At 33.9% G+C, this 24605-nt stretch overlaps 1 protein-coding gene across 2 annotated transcripts; it reads right to left on the bottom strand.

Moving 5' to 3' along the window:
* Positions 1-833: 833 nt before the first annotated feature.
* Positions 834-22996, bottom strand: LOC111050410. 2 transcript variants are annotated; one of them, XM_039423804.1, is made up of 3 exons: positions 22617-22996; positions 20360-20433; positions 834-1593 (listed from the first exon to the last, which is right to left on the bottom strand). In XM_039423804.1, the coding sequence occupies exons 1-3, from the start codon at positions 22759-22761 to the stop codon at positions 1585-1587; spliced, it is 228 nt and encodes a 75-aa protein (XP_039279738.1). In that variant the 5' UTR covers positions 22762-22996; the 3' UTR covers positions 834-1584. The 2 variants fall into 2 exon arrangements, with proteins under 2 accessions (XP_039279738.1, XP_022192419.1); XM_022336727.2 differs by lacking the exon at positions 20360-20433 and having other exon boundaries at positions 22617-22964.
* Between the last annotated feature and the right edge of the window lie 1609 nt (positions 22997-24605).

The following is a 24605-nucleotide window of genomic DNA, read 5'->3' as shown; positions in this document are numbered from 1 at the left end:
TTATTAAAATCTGTCAATGTTATATAAGATTACTCTGTTGTATATCCATACTTTTTCACTATTAAAATTAAACTTGAATTTTAAAAAACTTTTGAAGTGAAAATGCACTTACTTAATGTATAGTGACGATCGTTTCGACCTGTTGTTGGTCATCATCAGACCCTGATGGTCGAAACGATCGTCACTATACATTAAGTGAGTGCATTTTCACTTCAAAAGTTTTTTAAAATTCAAGTTTATATAAGATGTTATCCGTTTTACAATATTTTTTCTCCAATACATTAGACATTTTTTATGATAGGTGATATAGATTCAGAATGTAGATTATTGTTTTCTTCATCTGCCAAACTTCTAAACAGCAAATGTAGGTTTTATGTGCGCTCTGCCTTCTGCGTAATTGGAATTTGCTCAAGGCCGACAACACAATTACAATCACTTTCCCATGTAGTAGGCTAAATATATTGGTGTGTGGTGTCTCAGCATGCTGAAATATTGAATAAAAATTTTAACAGACTACTGGATGCTTACTATCTTACATAAAGCTCATCTGAGATTATGAAAAGAGAAAAAGGCTGAAGTCCAAGTCACAAAAGACTGATAAAGTATTTGTATATATTATTCACAAGCCATAGAAAATAGATATCGATTTTTCAATAAACCAGCGGTTTTAAACGTACCACTTAAATTCAACTATTTGACATAATGGCATCTTCCTTGGAAGGCTCTCTTTGACCAGGGAAGTAGGGCCAGGACAGTAAGCTTGATTAGATTTGAAAAACTGATCCGTCACCTAATGCATATGCAATAATGAATTATTGATGATTTAAAAATTGTTTACTTAGTATAAAAAATATTTTATTTCCTCATACATAAAATTATACAGCAAGCAGAGTAATGGTTCTTCAGAAAAAGAGTGATGGTAATTACTAGATTGGAGAAATTTAGCTCATTTCCAATCATTACAAAGAAAATGGACAGCTTTTGCTTCAGGTGAATTCATATTGGTCGGTGCCTGTTCAGTATCACCGTTTTCACTACAATCCATACCGGGGTTATTTGCAGTCCAATGATCACTTGCAGATACTGCTGAGGAGCAGGTGGAACACTTTGCAGGTAACTCATTTAGATTAGCCAGTTCTTCTTCAGCTATCAATTTGGCCAATTTAGTTTTAAAGAAAATTTTTCTTCTTGCAGAGAACCGCTTCACTGTTTTCGCATAACTTTTAAACATAAGATCAATGTCATCGTCAATTTCTGGCAATCTTTCTCGAATTGGTTGAGTGTAAAAATTATCTAGATCTTCCTTTCTTTTTTTGTCTTTTGTGTTTTGTTTATTCGTAGAAAATGTTGTTTCGATGATTGGCGTGAACACTGACTCATCAATATCAACAGTTGGGCTTGTATCTTCAACGTCATTGCTGTCAGCTTGCGCAGGATCCAAGGTTGATGGTCTCAGAAAAGACATGCGATCTGCCCAAGGCCAAGATTTGTAACGACTGAGTTCTAAAGATACTCGACCATTGCTTCTGGTCGCCCTCAAATGTTTGGTGTAGCTGTCTCTTAATCCTTTCCATTTCTTCTTGGCTATTTCTCCTAAAACAATCAAACAAAAGGTGTTTTGAAAAAGACGATTAAAAATTGATGAGATACATAAATTTAATTATATAATTGATGCAAATCTATAAATCTATCGAGAATGGATTTATCAAGAGAATGGATGTAAAGGTCATCTATGTGAAAAGTACTGTATTCAAAGAACTCTTATATGCTGCAATAGACACATGATTCTATTATTCTCGATGGTTATAATTATATAGAAGAATTCTTTTTCTATATTATGCTAACAGCACAACCACCTCTAATTGAATTCCACGCCCTTGCCCAATGTCATATATTCTAAAATTGGTATAGAATTGACTGTTATCTGCGGCATTCAATGCATAAAGTGATGAATTTTAACATACAGAGCTATTGTAAATAATGGACCCATTTAAAAAAATATGCAAAATGAACAAAGTTTATACTATAATTGCCGTACTTTACCGTTAGCCAAGTGACGCAGTAAGTAGTCACACGATCATTGTTTTAAACTGTCAGTCAGTCGGGCAGCCACATTTTGGCTGCCGAGCCCGGCGTTCACACCGGTAGCAAAAAACGGTGACTGGAACTTTGGGACCAACTAGGAGAATGAGGAATTTTGGGACCAAGTCTGGTGTCTCTACCTGCGAGGTGATTAGCAAAAGATAGTCGGCCCTTTCGACAGGTTCACACGTTTCTGTTACTGAATGAAAACCATACATAGATTCATTTTTAGATAAAGTTCAATGTACTGAGTAGATGAACAATCTATTTTTATTACAGACATCTTCGGAAGGTCTCTTTTCCAACATGTTATTAGGGTGATCGGAGCTTTGGGACCATGAATTTTGGGAACATCGAGGAAAAAGAGGAGTTTTTAGACAAATGTGTTCCGACAAACTAAGGATGGGTCTTGGCAGGTGAATCTACCTGCCTCCAACAGGTGGTTGAACGGACATTGTTCTTCATCACAAAGGCGTTGAACACATAGAATTAGAGTCAGTTGCAGGCCTTTTCAACTATAAATAAATATTTATTTTAATATAATTTATGTATTTATTCATTCAGATTTTAAAGTTTAATTTTTTATTTCCGCTATCAGGAAAATATGGATTTCCAGTTTTCATTTAATTTAAAGGATGGTCATACAAGCGACTGTTATTTGAAATTATATAAAAATGAGCAGCAAATGAGGATGCTTAATTGAGTGTTTATAGTATTGTTTGGATGGAAGATAACAGATGATGCTGGTAATTTCAAGAACCTAATTCTTGATATTGACATAGAGAAACAATAGCGTAAAGCTGTTGCTTTCTGTATGATATTGATTCGTTTAAATTCTGAAATCTATTACAGTTATTGAATTACTGTACATATTTTTGATCAAAATAATACCAGATAATCACTCATATACTTTTTGAGAGGAAAGATCGTGGCTGAAGGGAAATATTAAATTTTTCCAGCATGATTCCCATCACTCTTTACCAGGCTTTGGACTGGCTGAATGTTAGGAAGAGATTGCCATCACTCAAGCGTTTTGAAAACCTTTTTTATTTAAAATTATTCTATTTCCATTTTGTATTTGTCTCCAATGTCTTCAATGCGTTTATAATTGATATTCAAAAGATATGCAGTTAAAATTCAAGTTTACTCGATTAAAATCATCCAAATAAGATACAGTGCACAGAAAGGTTTTTTTTTAATTGTAATTTGACTGCAACCTAACACTTTGGTTAATGAACAGTTCAATTCTAACTTAAATTAATACGTTAAAGTTTGACATTAAAGGGGTATTCACTCCTTCACAGTCTAAGTGAGCAATGCCCATGCACTGTTTCTTTCAGAATCACTCTTACTACATTTAAACGAGATCTGTAGGCTTCTTCCTTCTCAGTCTTCTCACTGTATTAGAGTTGTCAATGAGGTATAGAGCTTGGATGTTCTGATGATTATGTAGAGTCTCTTCATGGTATCTGGCACTCTTTGTGATCATGACATTGACTTCTTCCATCTGCAGGTCCCTGTGAAGATCCGAGTTTCTGACAAAGTATGGAGCATTGACAGCATTCCTCAAAACCTTGTTCTGGAATTTCTGGATGGTGTTGATGTTACTTTTTCTTGCACAGCCCCACAGCTGGATGCCATACAACCACACAGGCCGAAGAATTTGTCTATACAATAGTAATTTATTGTAGGTTGAAAGGCTTGAATTTCTCCCCAATAACCAGTACATTTTCGAGTATTTGAAATCCAATTATTCTTTAGATAGAAGATAGAGAATTCGCGATTTCAGATTCGGATTCAGCACTCTCAAATTAATTAAGTGCGAGGTCAATTCTCAAAAATACTCAAAAGAAGGAAGATTTTTTAATGGATAATAATTATCTTATTTACTCTTTAGTAATGTAATAGATATAGTTATTCACTCTTCACTTGATAAGCAGTATTCTCGATTATTATTATTGAGGAGAAGGAGGAGAATTGGGAGGAGGAGGAGGAGTTGGAGGAGGTGGAGGAAGAGGAGGAGGAGAAGGAGAGAAGTCAGGAAAACAATTCATGGGAGCAGGAAGAGGAGAAAATTCTCTACAACATTGATTACTTTTTCGATTTTTTATCTGAAGTGATTCACAAGATACGCAACTTTGAATATAAGCTTACGAGACTGTGGAAATGATTGACGTTACAAAAATTTCTCGCATATTCAAAGTTACGTGTATCTTGTATATCACTTCAGATGAAAAATCGAAAAAGTAGTCATTGTTGTAGAGAATTTTCTCCTCTTTCCGCTCCCATGAGTTGTTTTCCTGACTTCAATACCGTTCAAAAGTTACAGCAAATTGAAAAAATGATAATTTTCATTTTCTCTTTTATTCTGCAATTTTACTGTTATTCAAAAGTCTCTAAAACGAGTAATATACATGATAGAAACTTGCGATTGGTCTCAAATGGAAGAGAATCACATAATCTATGAGCTGCGTTGCCTTAAACCCATCTTGCATGACTGTTCATTATCGAAAAACTGTCTAGGCTGTGAAAATGAGGAAAATATCGCAAATTTCTTGATTTTTTTAATCAAACGTATCTTACCTCATGATTATATTTTTACAAACTTCATTTACCTCATATGGAAGAGGAGATTCTGTTCTTCAAATCAAGACAAAGTACAATTTTTTATCATTTCGGGTTACCGAGATACACAGTTTTGAATATAGAAATTGACCATTTTTCTGTGTATTTAAATAGTTGCTAAAATACACTAAAAGTGGATTTTTTTATTTATTTTTCCATCAAATTTCAACTAAGATACATGATTTTGAACCGCCTTGACGAGCTGAGAAGAATGAGCTGTAGTACAAGGAGATCTGATTATTCTGTCAAAAGTTATAAATGTTTAAAGTTTTGATCCTTGACGTATCCTTATGACGTACCCCCCCCCACTAGGAAACACTGAAATTAAATGTTTCTAACGGGTGATTCTCATAGAAAATAGCCCGCGTGAGATGATTCCAGCCGAAATATGTATTTTTTTGTTAGAAAGGCCTTGAAAAGGTATTACAGTATAATGAAAAATTTGTATTTTGGCTGTAGGACATGATTTTCTATTTTTGGGTATATTCACCCTCCCCCCACTACTAAATTCGAAAATTTCTGAGGAATCCTGTTCATAATGAATTAATTGATCTTTCACGTGACGTGTGGTTTTTTATCTATACTAGAAAAATATCCATGTTGTATAGGGTAGAAGTGGTAGGTTTGCATAATTTTGAAAACCCCTTGAAAAATACCCTTTTTTTGAAAATTCGTAGCTCCGAAACCAAAAATGGTAGAATCCTGCGCGACGACTCAATTTATTGTACATTTTATTCTCCTTAATTTTGTCGAGAATGATTTTTCTTGAGAAACTCAAGGTTCACGAGATAAAATGGGAAAATTGAAAAAAGTCCGAAATTTTGGGGGTTTTTGGTGTGAAGCAGCCCTCTGGCGTGTCAGCAAATTTCAGATTCGAATTCAGCGCCCCAAAATACATAATAGAACCGTCGAGAAAAATTCTTTCGAGGCTGTTTCCTGAAAAATGACCATTTGACTAGACTTTATGGTTTAGTTTATAATACAGGTTTGTGTTAAAGTTGGTGTCGTGTGAACATAGGTTTTAGCAGACTTGGCTCAAAGCCAGATTTGCGTGAACCTGGCTTTGAGCCAAGTTTGCGCAAATATCGTTGTCGTGTAGACCCGTTGTAGTATGCGCAGATCGCCCTCTATGTACAGATGTACCATAGGCGAAAGCATGAGTTAGCACAGTGCAGCTAGTGAAGAGAGAGATAGTCTATGCGGAGATGGACCGTCGATGACGTCACAGTGTCATACGTCACACGCACAGTCGACTCCCTTCTCATCGATCTCTCTCATTCTAGACTGTTGCGCGCGCATTCTCACAAATGCAATCAGCATTCACGCACTCGCATTCCCACTTGAAACTTCCAGCTGATTTTTACTGAAAGAAAACCAGTTTGCGCTATGTACAGATGTACCATAGGCGAAAGCATGAGTTAGCACAGTGCAGCTAGTGAAGAGAGAGATAGTCTATGCGGAGATGGACCATCGCTTTACGTCGCAGTGTCATACGTCACACGCACAGTCGACTCTCTTCTCATCAATCTCTCTCATTCTAGACTGTTGCGCGCGCATTCTCACAAATGCAATCAGCATTCACGCACTATAGTGAGGTCCACGTTTTAATGGCAGTGTGTGATTTGCAATGGTGTTGCTATCAACACTTTCTTTATTACAAATAAAATATGATTAACTATTTTCAACAATAATGAACAGTTAAATTCATCAGATAAACCTGTATCAGCTGTTTGGGTGGCAAGGCTGAGATCTGGCAACCCTTTTCTCCTATCTTCCTACACTGCCATTATAACGTGGACCTCACTATAGCATTCTCACTTGAAACTTCCAGCTGATTTTTACTGAAATAAAACCAGTTGAAATGAGTACAAACATCTTGTGATGTACCCTCCCCTCTCAACAGCCACCGTTTCATAAAACTAATTTTTATTATTATTGTTCTCATTTTCTCATTCCTCCCAGATCTTTTTCTTTCGGCACACAAGTTAGAATAGAATAGAATAGAAATAATGCTTTAATCTTCAAATTTGCAACATACAATGAATGAGAAAACACACATTTATACGGCTTGATTAAACAATCGTCAGCCGGAAAGTCGGTAAAACCCAATAATACTATTATTACATAAATCAAAGCTATGCAGAATGTTCTTTTAAATAGTGAAACAAAAACAGAAAAAACAACCTTAGAAACAAAATAAATCAGTAATGTTGAATTCAATAAAGTGAATATTCCATAAATTAGTTTTAATAGTAACCTACATTCTAAACAAAATCCATTAATTTCATAAAAAGAAAGCTATACTTTTTATATTATGATAATAACTGTCAGCAGTTGGGAAATCATAACATAGAATTAATATTCCCTTTCATTTCGTCTTCCTATGATGTCCTCCTGAGAATATTCGAATAACCTATATTGTATTATATTATAACACGATACTTCTACCCAACTCAGATTCAATAAATAAGTTTCAATTTATTATACTAAGTTACCAGTTGAACTCCTGTGTAAGTAATCGCCTATAACGCCAGGCATCTCTACAGTTTTTAGGAGGCCAACCCTACCCAATCTCTTCCATTCATAAAAGAAACGAAATCATCCCTTGATAGCTCCCCAATTCCAAACCATTTTCTTCTCCATTCTCTCAAACAAGGACATCGAGCTATGAAATGATAAATATCCTCAATTTCTTTCAGATTACACATGGAGCAAACATAATTCCCATCAGCAACCCATGGCTTGTAGTTTAAATGGATCAGTTCACCCCTTGCTTTAAGTATCCACCTCATGACCCACATTTCATAATTATAATTTTTGTCACCCAGTTCCAAATTGAGAGTTTTGTACCATGTGTGGAAACGCCCATCTTGAGCATCCCGCAAAAAAATTTCCCTATGCATCTTGTTCAAACCTGTGATTATTCTTTTAAATGAGTCATCCCAATTAACTTCGTACTCATAATTTATACCAATTTGATTACTTAATTTCTTCCACTCTTTGAACCAGAAACATTTCTTTTGAATAACTTGTTGAGCCAGGAATTTAGGGAGCCTTTCATCTTTCATTTTCATAACTCTTAGAATATAATTGTAATGGAGTCTAAGGCAATATTCGAATAGAGGTGTTAGTTGAGTTTCAATAAACAACATATAATTCGGTGTATTTATTGGAAGTGCAAAAATCTTCTTGATGAAAAGGCGCTGCAACTTTTCTACACTATCATATTGTCTAAAACCCCACACCTGTGCTCCGTAACACAAGATCGCCCTTGCACAAGCTTTGAACAACTTACATTTGGCTGAAAAATCTACACTACTACTATTTAAAATACCTTTCCATGCCACATTCAATGCTAATTTTGCCTTGTCTAATTTATCACTCACTTGAGCTTCAAAATTCAAGGTTGGAGTTAGAACTACCCCCAGATATTTATACCTGTTGACACACTCTATCTGCTCATTTTTATATGTCCATTTCTCGCTCCTAGCCATTTTTCCCCCGTTCCTGAAAACCATTACTTTTGACTTATCTAAATTAGCTCTTAAATTCCACCTTCCACAGTAACGCTCTAAATTGTTTATCATGTACTGGAGTCCCACTGGCGAGTCCGAAATCAAAGCTATGTCATCGGCATACAATAAAACCCTAATCCTCTTACCACCTATTATTAATCCTCCCCCTCATGTAAGTCATTCATAAATAGGGAAAAAAGCAACGGGCTCAACAAACAACCTTGCCTCAAGCCTGACTTCGTTTCAAAACGTTGGGAGAGACCCCCATTGGCAGTACACCATACACTAGAAGTTGTGCCTTCATTCAATGCCCTCAAAATATTCAATGTCCTTGTTGAGAGACCCAAGAGACTAAGCTTATAAAATAGTGTATTCCTATCAATTGAGTCGAACGCGGCAGAGTAATCCACAAAAAAGCAATATAGTTTACCCCTTTTTTCAGCCAGCCGCAGACTAATGATGGATGTTAGGGCGAATATATTATCAATGGTCGAGTACCCCTTATGAAAGCCAGCCTGAAACTCGTTCAAGATTTTATCTTCCTCCACCCAGCAGTTGAGTCTATTAAGAATTAACCCTGCAAATATTTTGAAAAATGTTGATAAAAAACTAATGCCTCTGAAATTAGCTACTACATCGCACTCACCCTTCTTGAAAAGGGGAAAAATTATTGACGACTTAAAGCTATGTGGGACTCTACCTGATGTAAATATAGAATTGTAGACATTCAGCAATTTGTTTAGAAAGTTATCAGGTGCATTTTTATAATACTCGAATGGGATCTGATCTTCACCAGGCGCTTTATTATTTTTTACTAATTTTAAAACTCTACTCAGCTCTTCCCTACTAAAATCTCTATCTAATCTGTTGTCAACTATGTAAGGTTCAGCATAGAAATGAGGTAAAGCTAACATTTCGGGATTCAAGAGGTGTGGAAATAGTTTACCCAGTCTTGAGGAGTTATGGCGTTATTTACAATATTATTCCTTAATTTAAATTTATTCAGAGCTTGCCAAAAGTCCCTAGAGTTTTGTGCGGCAGAAATTGAATTTATAGAGTCTTCTCATAGCTTTTACTGAAAAGCTAAAATATCATTGAATAATCATTTTTTAAGAAAAATAAAATGAAAACTTGAAAATCAGTTTAATGTCCAGGTCAGAAGGTTGGATATTATTCAATTCTGATTATGATCTAACATTAAATTGGTGAAATTCTTATAACTATGTTAGTTTTGAATAGATTGGGTGTGTTAATTGTATGAAGGGAAACGTTCATGATTTTTTGTAGAATTTCCCTACGTTCCCTTCTCCGTCACAAACTAAAAAAACATGGTAGTTCTGATGCTACATGCGAGAAAATTCAAAAGTCGCGCTATTCTGAGCTTCCTCTTTGCTTCGCGGCAAGGAACAGGATTGGATTAAATCGCCCGCGGAACAACACTATTGGTCTACTCAGAAGCGCGACTTTTGAATCCTCTCTCATATACCATCAGAACTACCATAATATGTTTTCGGTTTAGGAGTGAGGATGGGAAGTAGGAAAATTCTACAAAAAATCATGAACGATTCCCTTCATACTATTAACACACCCATGAAGTTTCAAGTCAATCTTTCAAAACTAACAAAGTCATAAGAACTTCTCCAATTTGTTGTTAGTTTATAATCAAAATTGAATAATAACCAACTTTCCGACCTGGACATTTAACTAATTTTTGAGTTCTCATTTCATTTATGTTAAAAAAAAGATTATTAAATTATATTTTAGCTTTTCTGAGCTTGTGGTCATATTTCATATTTTTGACGAGTTTCTTCATACCTATTAACACAATCAGGTATCTGATATGATACATGAAAGATTAATCTTATATGATACAGTTCTTGAGTAATTATCATTCATTTTGTATACTCTTGTATATTTTTGTCATTGAGTATACACCTAACTGGATGAATACTTCTTGTTCAAATCAATTCGTATTCCTTATAATTCAATAATATTCTAGTAATTTGAATTGGAATAAAATATTATATGAGGAACTGTCATAAGGCTGTTGGAGAATGTTTATCATAGAATGTAGTAACAGTTTTCTGCGTTTCCTCACCTTTTTCAATAATTGATGGAAATATATTAAAAAAAATTCAGTACACAGGTTTAGCTGAGGTTGAAGAATTTTGTTCGCCAAAGATACGCCGATATAGTAACAGGTGTTTTCCGAGATCAATATCGATTGTCTGATTATTCAGAAACAATTATTGTTGTTTTGCATTAGGATTCTCTAGAAAATAATAAAGTGATCAGAGAATCGACAGTCTTTAAAAAGTTGAATGAATATAAGTTTTGCGAGATAATGAAAACCGAGTTGAAAGTAATCAATTTATTATAAATATCGTTAAAATAAAGATAGTCATTAGAATGTGATAAGCATCCTCAAATTCTTCTACAACTTTGTCACACTCCATTCTCCCTCTTCGCAAGGACGTTGCGAGGGGGTCTTGGTCTGGACCCACCTCCCGAAATTCATATTTTCATTAAATTTCAAAAAATAAAGATGTTTTGAATCTTTCAAAAATGTTGAACAGATTTTGCGTTTTATCAGCGTTTTCGAGGATACAGATGTTTAAAATTAATATAGAAGTACAGTTAGGGCAGATCAACTTTGTCTTTGAAAGGATTCGAAATTTCATTAGAGATAGGCCTACGCCCGAAAATAAGGGTTTCAGCGGTTTTCCAGCCTTCTTCTGTGTTTCCTTAGCTGCTGCTTGATGATACGCCTATTTCCTAAGCATTTGGAATGAGCTTTTCCTAGTTTTTCAGTAACTACTGAACTTGAAAAAGTTTAAAATCGATACACGGGTTCAGCTTAAGTGCTGTATTGAAGGGTTTTTTCCCCAGTATTTCATTGCATTTTTCTAGATTTTTCAAGTACATTGGAACTCAAAGAAGTTGGATGGAATTAATGTTTTGAAACTACTTCTCTACTTATCATTTATTTCTATGTCAAATTTCAAAGTACTAGACTGAAATACAAAAATCCTTTTAAAGTATCATATAATGTATATGTCACGTTTTCGTATAACGTACTATGTCTCTACATGGGAATTAATATTTTTAATAATCTTCATTAGAATAGACAAAGATATTTGCAACTCTAAGCTACTAATTGCGTTGAACTTGAAAGTCTCTATAATCTATAAAATATTTGAAGGGAGAATGTGGAATGTGAATGGAGGTGAGTGAAGCGAGCCGACTCTTTTTGTGTGTCATACCTCTTTCTTCAACAAGCAATACTTATTTTTTCAATACTTCCAAATATATCATGATGCCATAATGTGAGCATAGTGTAATAAATTGTATTTGTAGAAAAATTAATGGATTCTCCAAACATATTTGATTGCAATTGCCAACAGGGCCCATATTGATACGGGACGCGGCGGGACACGAGTCTGCTAGATGAGATAATATTATTTTTATGATCATAATATTGTAATTTTCACAATGAGACAAAGGTTCATCTATATATATAAAAGCGAAATGGCACTCACTCACTGACTGACTCACTCACTCACTCACTCACTCACTCACTCACTCACTCGCATAACTAAAAATCTACCGGACCAAAAACGTTCAAATTTGGTAGGTATGTTCAGTTGGCCCTTTAGAGGCGCACTAAGAAATCTTTTGGCAATATTTTAACTCTAAGGGTTGTTTTTAAGGGTTTAAAGTTCGTCTTTTAGCATGTATATTCTTCTTCTCCCAATCTCTTAATTATAATTGAAATTTCCATATCATATGTTACTATAGAACTATAATTTAGATAGAGGAGTACCTCTTCGAAACAGTTGTTAACTGGCAACTAAATTAATAATTTTGTCTGGTTGGCATTAAGTTGAGTTGACTTTGTTAGGTTGGCACCAACTTGAAGATTTAAATGCATTTATCGCGGAAAAATTGATTGGGCACTGCTACTTCAATCCTGGGAATATTATATTACTAGCCGTCAGGCTCACTTCGCTCACCATATCCGTTTAAGGTGTGTTTTCGTAACGGGCAGACGACAGAATTCACTTTAAATTAACATTGGTTCTTATGGGAGTATTCACCCATCGGCAGAAAGTTGAGCAGAAAAAAAGAACTGTTCAAATCAGAGACGAACTGTCGTTCATCTTGCCGTTCTTTATAAGGCCTATCAACACAATGCTATTTTGCTTCGACCGATCACTGCTCGTGAACCGTTTTGTCAAAAAAGAACTAATTTCGGGATTCTGTCGACGAGAACAGACAGCTTCGAATCACTTTTCTGCTCTGATCACGTGACACCGGCAGAAAAATCTTTCTGTGGATCAGACGCCACGTCTTTTTAACCTCAATCTTTAATTGTTGGATGGTTTGTTTTGATATTGGTTGTCAGATTTCGGATTGCTACTATTATACTGTGAAATTAATTTGCAGTGGAAAATTGAGGTATAAAATATTTCTATTGGTTTCTTTATTCTTATAATTTTTACAAGAGAAATTGAAAATGGATTTACAACAGAAAGGCGTGAAATTTTCGAAGTTCAAAGTTTTGTACTTTCCAGACCTGCACAACGAATTACCTATTTGAAAAATAGAATATGGTTAGAAATTGCTGATGTAATAGAGGATTATTTGAAAAACTTATTCATGCTTTATTGATCGATATATTGCGTGATGCCAGGTAGATCAATATGAATAGTATAAATTAAAACAGGAGACACACAACATAGATAGATTAAAAACACTGAAAAACTTACATTATAATCGGAAATTTTTAAGGAACTGTGTCCCCTTTCTCAACCGAGCAGAGAGTGTAATGTAAGTTTTTCAGTGTTTTTAATCTATCTATGTCGTGTGTCACCTGTTTTAATTTATATTATAAAACTTTAAAGTGTTTTCTGTTATGTGCTATGAATGTAAGTATATACTTATAGTATTTATATCTAATGTAAATAATTTATTGAGGCCCAGTTCACTTCTAATTTATTCTAAGTCCAAACTATGTCTTATAATTGATGATTAACTTCACATTATCTCCAAAATGAATATGCTGAAAGATTATGTTTCTTTTTTTAGGTACCATTTACAAACAAAATATTGAAGAGAATGTGCTCAAAGGAAATGCATATGAATTCTTTTTTGTTGACCAGGATGGAACAATTCTTTGGAACCTATAGTTAGAATAAGTTAGTTAGGTAAGATAAAATTCCACTCATTTTTTAAACTTTATATAGGCGATGTCATTTTATATAGTTTCCCATTTTTTAAAAAGGTTTATCCACTTCAATGTTTTATTATCGATTTGATGGTAGATATTCAAATAGTAAGATTTAACTATGGTACGTGACTAAAATAATAGAAAAACTGACTGAATTTTGAAATCATTAATAGCTTACAGGAAATCTTAATATTTCGAAACTACGTGAAACCACATGAGATTAAGATGGACAGTTGAGAAGAGTGCTTAAAAAACAATGTATTCACTTATCATTTTACAGGGAATAGAGTTATTCATAATATTTGGGATTCCTTCCATAAAGAAATAATTTATGTAACATTATCTAATAATGTGATAACATTACATCAATAATTTGATGTTAAAATTGTTTTTAAAACACTCTTCTCAGCTGTCCATCTTGATCTTGAGTGGATGATGACTTTATAAATGACCATACATTAGAACTATGAATAGATGACTTCAAAAATTCACCCAGCAAGTGCTGGTAGAAAACACTGAATAATAGCTTTCAATGACAGTCATTCCACCTTTTAAAATTTATGATTAAATTCATGGATGAAATACCCACATTGTTCTGAGAGAGATTTATGTATTTGTAGTTTGGTATTCATTTTCAAATCACTTAGTTCTACTTATAATGTTGTAGATAATCATCATTTCAGATTAAGCAATTAATTTATTGATTATTTCCATTTGTTTCATTAGACTTGTTTCTCTAAATGTAGAACTAAAAATTACTTTATGCAGTACATTTTGGAAGAGTTAAGTAAACCAAACGGTCGAGAAGTAGGCCTACTGACCACAGAAATAAATAAATAATTGTTCATGGTATCCAAAAATATATTGTTCACCAACAAGTTCCTTTGACCTAGGGGCACACTGATTAATCCCAATTCCTGCATGGAGATTTATTTATTCAATCATTCAGAATTACACAACTAACAGATTGATGCTAATAATAATTCAACTGAATGTTGGTTTATTGGAATTTCTCATATAATATTACTTTGTCATTATTGGGGGGTTCCTTCCCAAGAAATATAATTAAAAACTTATACAGATTACAATCAATTTCAGAATTCACTTTGCAAAGTTTTTTTTATAATGAATAATAAATTATCTATAACTTTTTGATTTCAGGCCTAGTGATGTACCAGCCAGAAGTAGAGGATGACAAAGAAAATCAACTATGAATAATATTCCATGGATATGATTCATGTATGATGTAGAAGCCTACAGAAGAAAGAGATGGACTAATCTAAGAAATATATTCATTTTTTCAGTACATCTTGATGTGTTATTTCATGTTATTCATAATAATATCTTCTTTTTCTGATCGCTCCTGCTAACTGCTTCAATTCAGGTAGTTTTGAAGAAAACAGCAAGTGACATGAAATTAATAAAATATGTTTTAATTGTTTATACTTGAGGGATTTTTAAAACTATATTTAACCCAAAAGCATCGAACTCTTATTAACAACTTTATTGGTTCTGTATGTCTTCTGCTTTTTTGGAACTAATAAAATTATTTAACATTGCTGACTGACAAATGCTATAGGTAACACGTAGTTAAATAATAGACTTGAATTGGATATAAAATAGGGTATCACAATTATTATGTATTGTATTAAGAATTAAGTAATAGTACTTATTTACTGCATTGAAGGGGTAATAATTCTTTGAATATGAAAAATAACTTAAGCAAAAGTTGAAAATATGATGTTCCAAGCCACATCAAATATAATCACTTTCAATTCTACCTTCTAGGCTATATTTCCAAGGTTTTGATTAAAATTGATAAGCTTTTAGAACATTATAGTGAATAAGGAGTTTGAAAGGCTACTCTAATTCTAATTAATACCCTAATAAAGTATTAATTTTAATAGGGCAACTTTAATGGTTAATTGTAGAAAATAACTAGTAGGCCTACCCTAAAATATTCAAAATGAGCATGACCAGTTTCTAATTATGTCATTGTCAAGAGAGTCCTTATTGAAAATGTCGAAACTAATCATGTTTCATTTTGGAATATCACAAGGGTACTAGTTACCTTCTATAATTAATAAATATTCATCCATTTTAAAATAGGCTATGTGTTATTTAAAGTACCATAACAGAACTCGTTTATTAAAGCAAGATATAGTTATCTCAACAATAATTATTAGAATTAGTTCGCCTGTTTGAATACACTTTGTACATGTCATATGTGTTAATCTATAATAATAATTTCCAATATTCGTATAGCTGGTGAGGAGTCCCTAATTGAACATTGCCTGAGAAGGCATATTGATTTAGGCAGTCAATTGGCCTCACGATTCTTATACATGATTGTATATCAGCCGGGACCGTACCCATCCAATGATCAAAAAGGGGACTGCTAAAATAAAATTGCCTAAAAAACGTTTACAATATTGATATCCCTTGGTGTAATATAACCCGTAGATTCCAAAAATGCCAAAAGTAAAGCACTTATTTATTATTTATTTTTTTTCGATAGAGCTTCAATAGGCCTTTGAAGTTGAATACGGTACTCATAGTAGGTAGGCCTACCTATAAACGATGTGATTCAAAGAACATGCATTGACTCTGAAGGCAATTGATTCTAGTTAATAAAATAATTATAATAATATCTTATTAATAATGGAATGCTTCTAGTTAATAAAATAATATCTTATTAATAATGAAATACAATCAGTAACTTCAAATAATTTACCCTTACAAATTTCAAGCATAGGAAATGAAAAGTTAACTCTTAGATTGACATGCCTATAAAGCATAGAATTTTGCATAATTATTGAAGTAACTAATAATTGTGGAAAAGTTATCTGAGTTTTAAAAAGCAATTAATTCACTTTATTGAATTAAATCTCCAATAATCATTTCAGAATTACCTTTTGGACAACCCAAAAAGTTCATTACCCATAACACATAAAGCAAAATTCATGTCAAAGAACTAGTTCTTTGAATGTTACTGTTTCTGCCCGCCTGGGTGCGCTGCAATCGATTCTGCTTCTGCCCGTTACGAAAACACAGCTTTAGCCAGACGTTTAGTCTGAACCCCCGACTGGATTGTTCTAACATATAATAAAAATGCTCAAATGAAAAATGCAGGCGAGCGAAGCGATCCTGCTGATCTTATTCTTGGACGATCCAGTCGGGGGTCCAGGGGGCGGAGCCCCCTGGCTAGACGGATATGGCGAGCGAAGCGAGCCTGACGGCTAGTTATATATAAAATAATGAACATTACTTTATAATATGATGTTAACTCATATAGCAGACTGGGGTTACATCATGTCACGTCGCGTGTCGTCGCAATATGTGACCCGCCTAGAAGTTAGGTTTCAAATCTTGGGTTTTTATAAAGTTTATAAATTAATAAGTGTATAACTTCAACCAGGTTTCATAAATCTACAACCCCTCTTTCTATAGGTGCGTACAGACTTACGCGCCACAATCACGCGTATTTCGCTTTTCATCAGCTCTATATCTTCTGCATTTGTACAGAAAAAGTAAAATACAGATATAATAGGCATAATATTAGCTGATGAAAAGAGAAATACGCATGTTCGTGGTGCATAAGCCTGTACGCACCTTCACAATGAACAGTTCTCACTCTTGAATGTTCCCCTGTCAAGAATAACTTATGCTGCATACCTGAGATAAACTGATAAGTTATATTATTATGTATGATGTGGGGCACCTTAATATAATATAGCCATGAATTATAAAATCTGATACAAATAAGGTCCATATTGTTCTTACGTGACTGTGTTTTTGATATAAATTGTATTTGGTGAATACCAACCTATGTAGGTAATCATTAGCCTAATTATTGAATATTTAATATTTCACTTCTGGCCCCTCCCACAGCAATACATAAATCCTGGCTATGTCTCAACCCTCAACTGACAATAAGAGTAAAGAAAAAGAAAAAATAGAATTGAATCGTTTTCAACTGTTGCAATTATTTCACAGAAACTTGAATTTATATTGTTTTATTTTTTCCAATAAAAAAATTTTATTTTTATGTTACAAAGACTGAAAGCTCAGAAGCTTAGGCGTGGATAATATCGTACAGGACGACTGTTCTGGAGACTTTTTTTAATATACGATTTTTCTGGCGATTTGAGCCCTGAATAATTTGTACTGCAAACTAAAATATTATAATTGATATTATTGATTCACAGCCAAGTATAGATATTCAGTTGTAATAGACCAGTGTGTACGGTTAGTGGTTTTGGGTACGAATTAAAATGGCTGGTGCATTGAAAAAGGAGCTTAATGTGGATTATTCATGATATTAGATTATGGTGATGAGTACAGTAGTAAACGTTTTATTTGTTCTTATTACCATTTTTCATAATGGTGGTTATTCATAATAATAGTTTGATTATCTGTTTCCCAAAACTGTCTAGTCCTCAGTGAACCTATACACAGTACTACTAAATTTCAAAATGTTCTGCTCATTGATTTTCGAAAAAAGCTTAGAAAACGTAGAAATAGTGACAATCACTGAACACTAATGAATGATCAGTTTTCAGGAATAACCATTTTCAACTACAATATGGGAGAAAATATTTTGATGGGAATTCCCCTACATAATCCAGATGCATTGGAATCCTGGTGATAGTTTGTTCATAATATACTGAAAATATGTATTGATCTCTAATGAATTTTCTACAAGCTCAGTTTTTACCAAATAAATTTTTCAAATTGAAGATCTTGTAAAGTTAATACAATCAGAATCCCGTGAAAACTGTGCTATACAAAATTCATAGTTTATAATAACATTTTTCCAAATTTTGGACGCATTTTTGAATGCGTTTTATTGAAAAGACTATGCTTGTACAAAGTTAAAGCTTCACAACATATTCTGACAACGTGAAGTTTGAAGTTTCTTTTCAATTTTTCTAAAATATTTCGACACCTGTGCACTACAAGTTCACAGAGCGTTAGGAAGCCTGTACCTTTGGTGTTATTTTGTAGCATCAATATATTCAATATAAAGCATGATAATATCATTCTAGAATGATGTTTAAAAATGCATATAGAACATTGATAAACAGAAAATAGACGATAAATAAATGAATGAATTTATTTCTAGTTAAAAAATATCATAACATCCAGTAGAAATTAATTCATTAAGAAAGATATAGTAATAGTAATTCTATAATATTATAAAGTATAGAATTGGCTTACACACATATGGGATGGGAAATTCGCGAATGAGGCATTCGCGTGAGAACTACTCAACTGATTCACTTGAAATTTTGTACGATGATTCTTGATTTACTGAGGAAGATTATATTTTATGCCTACCTACATCATGTTTGTTAATTAATGAGTAATAAAAACAAATTTATTTATTCTGTGATACAAAGAGGATGAAAGAGCCAATCGAATCGTTTTATTATTGATTGTCAATATTACAATTGAATATGTTCAATATCAAAACCTAGATTCAATCTGAAACACTATTAGTGCTTTAAAAATACCCTTGCGGAGTATGGTTTAACTGCTGGTATTATTTATATTTATGATTATAATTATTCTATGAGTCTAGTTCAAGCAGCATAATTATTCAAGGTTTATTGGTGATAATAAACTGGGCTTCTGTATATGGCACAAAAAAACTGAAATCCATTCGAAGACAAAAATTTAGATTCTATCATTTTAGATTATTTTGGATTATATTTATTATGTATTCCAACGCTGGTGAACAGTGAGTAAATAAAATAACTGTTGTAGCTTATAATATTAGTTACTTATTATTAATAGTATAATAATATATAAAAATAATATTGTTTAATTATTATTCTAGAAGAATCGCAAAGCGTAGATTTGTAGAGAGAAGAATAAAAAGAATTTGATTTATGTAGGTACTGAAATTCCAATTTCCAATACAGTTTATCAATATAGATGTAATAACGACATGATAGTCATTATTCAATAACATTCCTAATTAGCCAGATATAATCGATTATATCTGTATAATCAGTATTACTCACTGTTCACCAGCGTTGGAACACATAATAAATATAAGCTCTTGTTCTATAATGAAAGTTGTTCTATAAAAAAAATTATTTATTTATGTCAAGTGAATAGTAAGGGAGAGTAGGTGAACAAGAGTGTGAGAGAGAAGTACTGTATAGACGTGTGTGCTTGTGTGAGAAAGAAGGAATGTATAGGATTGATTGAAAGATACATTGACAGAGCATCAGGTACGCGCGCGCGCGCACGGAATTATTATTTTTTCCTTATAATATTACTATTGTGTATGGTGTTCTATGAGAGAGAACCAGGGAGAGTGAATGTCGAGAGAGAATGATTGTACTGAGCGAGCGGTGGGAGGGGAGCACGTGTGTGAGAAAGAGGGAATGTATATGATTGAGAGGAAGAAACTTTGACAGAGCAGAGTCTTCTATGAGAGAGAATGAGTGAGAGTGAGGTTTGAACATGGTGTCGAGAGAGAAAAAGGGTATCGAGCAAGCGGGGGAGCGGAGTTGTGGGGAGAGAAATACCCCTCAATGACGTCATAGTTTCGATAGGATAGGTGTGACGTCATTTACGCGTGACGTCATTCATGGGCGTTCTGTACATAGTGGGCGATCTCCGCATACGACACCGTCATAACATAATATAAAAGATCTCATAACATAATATAAAAGAAGCCTCGCCAGATGTTTGATATAAGAATAGATTGTTTATCTACTCAGTACATAGAACTATATCCAAAAATGAATCTATGAACGGTTTCCATTCGGACATTCAGTGACAATAGCGTGAGAACCTGTCGAAAGGGTCGACTATTCGCAAATCACCTCGCAGGTGGAGACCCCAGACTTAATAATGCCTTCAACAATGTTCAACCACCTGTTGGAGATACCTGATTCTTCCTGCAAAGACCCATCCTTATTTGTCGGATCCCATTGGCCCCAAAAAGTACTGTTCCCAAAGTTCCTAGAACCGTTATTAGATCTAAGTTTCATGATCTAATGAAAACTTAAAATTAATTATATCCTGATCAAGCAGTGAAAATAATAATTAAACTGTAAAATCTGAATGAATAAAAAAAACGAAGTGTTTCACTCATACATGAAGTGTATTTAAGAAATATTTGAAAGAGCGTTAGCGAAGTTCTTACTTTTGACTTGCAAGAGCCCGCAGTCGTTTTCTGTCTGTTTGTATTATCGTTTTCTGTCTGTCTGTCAACTTTGAATATGCGAGACAGTGAAAATGATTAAAATATCACAAATTTCACTTATATTTAAAGTTGTGCATCTTGTGAAACACTTCGGATAAAAAATCCAAAAAGTAGTCAAGGTTGTTGAGAATTTTCTCCCCTTTTCGCTCCAATAAATCGTTTTCCTGATTTCAAAGCTGAAGCCAATTGAAAAAATGATTATTTTTATTTTCTCTTTTTTTTGCAATTTTACTGTCACCCAAGAGTCTCTAAACGAGTAAAATACATTATAGAAACTTGCGATTGGTCTCAACTGAAAAAGAATTACATGCACTATAAGCTACGTTGCCTTAAATCCATCTTGCATGACTGTTTATTATCGAAAAACTGTCGAGACTGTGAAAATGAGGAAAATATTGCAAATATCTTTATTTTTTGAAACAAACGTATCTTACTCCACGATTATATTTTTACAAACTTCATTCACCTCACATTAAAGAGGAGATTCTGTTCTTCAAATCAAGACCAAGTACCATTTTTGATCATTTCGGGATACCGAGATACCCAGTTTTGAATATAGAAATTGGCCACTTTTCTGTGTTTTCAAATATGGGCAAAAAGGAGTAGAGGAGTAATTTATAATTTTTTCACCAAATTTCAGTTCTGTTGCATGATTTTGAACCGTCTTGATGAGTTGAGAAGAATAAGGTGTAGTACGAGGAGATCTGATCATTCTGTCAAAAGTTATAAGTGTTTAAAGTTTTGATACTTGACGTATCCTTATGACGTACCCCCCCACTAGATAATACTGAAATTAAATGTTTCTAACGGGTGATTCTCATAGAAAATAGCCTCGTAAGATTATTTCAGCCAAAATATATGTATTTTTTTGTTAGGAAGGCTTTGATAAGGTATTTTAATGAAAAAATTGTATTTTATCTGTAGGACATGATTTTCTATTTTTGGGTGTATTCCCCCTCCCCTCACTACTAAATTCGAAAATTCCTAAGGAATCCTGTTTAAAATTAATTGCTCTTTCAAGTGATGTGTGGTTTTTTATCTATACTAGGAAAATATCCAAGTTGTAAAGGGTAGAAGTGGTAGGTTTGCATAATTTTGAAACCCCCTTAGAAAATACCCCTTTTTTGAAAATTACTCCACGATTCCCAGTTTGATCCTTGACGTATCCTTATGACGTACCCCCCACTAGAAAATACTGAAATTAAATGTTTCTAACGGGTGATTCTCATAGAAAATAGCTAAAATCTGTCTGTAACATATACGTCATTAATACTACTTGTGAGCAGTTGCTATGATTTTTTCAAAGTGTTAAAGTGTGAGTAGAAGCTACCATATATAATATTATTATTACCGTACCCATTCATTTCATTTATGTATCATTTATTAGTACCTTCAAATGTTGAGATCATTGAAACGGTTTGAGTTATCGATGTGCGGGTTTCGCCATTAATTTTTCTTTGAAATGCTGTATCGAAATCATGTATCACATGACCACCTTCCCATTTGAAAAATGAAGCTTGGTTCAAAATAAAGCTGGGGATTCGATATGAAGTTGAAGCGAAAGGAAGTTTTTTCATTTGGAATAGGATTCTCATGGAACCTACTACTTTATTATCAACCCACTACTGTATCATACTTGTAAAATACTATTTAGCTGTTTTCATAATTATTCTCACCAACTTTGTATAAATACAAGTTGCGGATCTCAGAGATCAATACAATAGTTCATGAGCGAGTTCTTCAACCCAGGGGGTATCTATAGTTATATAATGACTCCATAGTAGGCCTTGCAGCTTTTGAAGGTTAAAACATAATTGAAAATTAACGATTGAGGATTGTAAATGAATATTTTCATACATAAACTAACTCAAACTAAAAAAATACAAGAATGATATATGAATTCAGATAAAAATGAAGAATCAAAGCATGCAATGTTTACCGTGAATATCCAATAAATCGCCGATCTCCATCCACTTTTTATTGGTGACAACCTTATTTCTGTAGTTCTCATTACACAAGTCGTACAACATCGGGTGCTCTTTGACAGCTTCAATCAACTTAGCAGTGCCAGAACACTCCACCATTCTCTTGAGAACTAATCAAATTCTGCCAAATACAAACAAACGAAGATCGTAACTATAACAGTGCCCGTTGCCCGCTTGGGACGAACTAAACTGAAGCAAGCGAACAAAGCAAAGCAGAAGGCTGTTCGCTGCTCGCTCCGTCGCGCAGCCAACCAGATGCGCGAACTACCCGCTCCCTGGTGTCATTGTTCACTAGTTACGACCGCAAGCGCCGCGATCGTATTCGCAAACGTAAATGATCGCTCGTGCCCCGTAGCCTCCCCACCCCTGCCAATCGGTTTTGGCATTTGTATTCTTGTTCCATCACATTTAATTTCATTTACTATAGTGATGTCCATGTTATAATGTCTTTGGAGAAAACTAGGAGAACAGCTTTGCCGATTCTCTGCCTTTCCACAGCCTTCTATAGAGGATAGCTGATACCGGTATATCTGTTTGAAATAATCAATGAATTATATTTTATTGAACAGGAGAAAATTTGTTTCAATGATTTTCAAATTAAAAATTAAATTTTTTGTTAATTATATTTGTACATTGTTTAAAACGGTCTGGAAACGTTGCGGAGCTGGCTGGAAAAGGATAGCGCCATCTGCTTTTTCGAATTATAGACAATGATAGCAACACCAATGTTATAAAATACTGCAATAATAATGTGCACTTCACTATAACGAACAGGTGTAACCCGCGCTCCGTGAAGGTCGGTGAATAACGGGTTTTGATTTGAATTGAAAATATGAAGTGTACAAATACATCCGAATAGTGTCACAAACTACAATGATAAATAAGGTTATAGGCATGAAAATACAATTTTAAATAAGCATATTACCAATTAAATAAGATCTTAAGCATACATATAATAACAATTTCAATAAAATACTAAATTTTAAAATCTATATACTCCTGGAATAGTTCTACCTATACTACAGGGATCTTTCTTCATCCGGCGCTACAGCCCTAGGTGAGCTCTGGCCTCCTTCACAACACGCCTCCATTCTTCTCTGTTCATGGATCTTTCTTTTCATCCTCTCGCTCCCATCTTTCTTAGGTCATCCATCACTTGGTCCATCCACCCACCTTTGGTCCTTGGCCTACCTTTTTTTTCGTCTGCTGTGCATCTTGCTATTGAATACTATTTTGGGCTTTCTAGCCTCACTCATCCTCATCACATGCCCCAACCACCTTATTCTTTGTGCCTTAACGAAGCATACTATATTTTATCCTTTTAGTAATGTTTCTATTTCTTCATTTTTTCTTATTCGCCATATACTACAGGGATAGTCCTACCAGAAATTCTTTTAGTTTTTTTTGTAATTTATCAGCATCCCCTATCCCTTGCAAAGTCCCTTGGCAGCATAATGAAAATTTTCTCCCCTTATAGAGTGTCTTTTTCTTGAAGAATTCTAATCGATGTCTCTACCCAATTGTTCCATAACTGGTGTCGTAGCCATGTGTTTCGTTTTTTAGTTCAGTTGAAGAACATGACTACGTCAAAAATGTATTGCCCATAGACTGTCAATATACCTGCAAACTGTTTTTTACGATGGATATTCAGATGTGGTTCATGCCTGGTATGTAGTTTAGTATGTGGCCTGATAAATCCATAAATTCAATAAACCCATGAAAACTGCCGAGCCACTGAAAGAATTACTGAGTTGAATGACTAGAAGCAACGATCTATATAAACTAACTATAAGTTAGTTAGATCGTTTACTAGACGAGACGGGTGGGCCACTAGACGGGGACTAGACGGGTATATGAGGAGAACCAGTTGAATCATCCCCATAAAGCAAAGTTTGGAGATTTTGTTTACCAACTTCAAAGACTTTGTCTGCTGGAGAGTGGCC

This window comes from Nilaparvata lugens, chromosome 3, assembly GCF_014356525.2.
Source record: "Nilaparvata lugens isolate BPH chromosome 3, ASM1435652v1, whole genome shotgun sequence".
Lineage (NCBI taxonomy): Eukaryota > Metazoa > Arthropoda > Insecta > Hemiptera > Delphacidae > Nilaparvata > Nilaparvata lugens.
The sequence above is the reverse complement of the archived record's forward strand: the minus strand, read 5'-3'. Positions and strand labels throughout refer to the sequence as shown.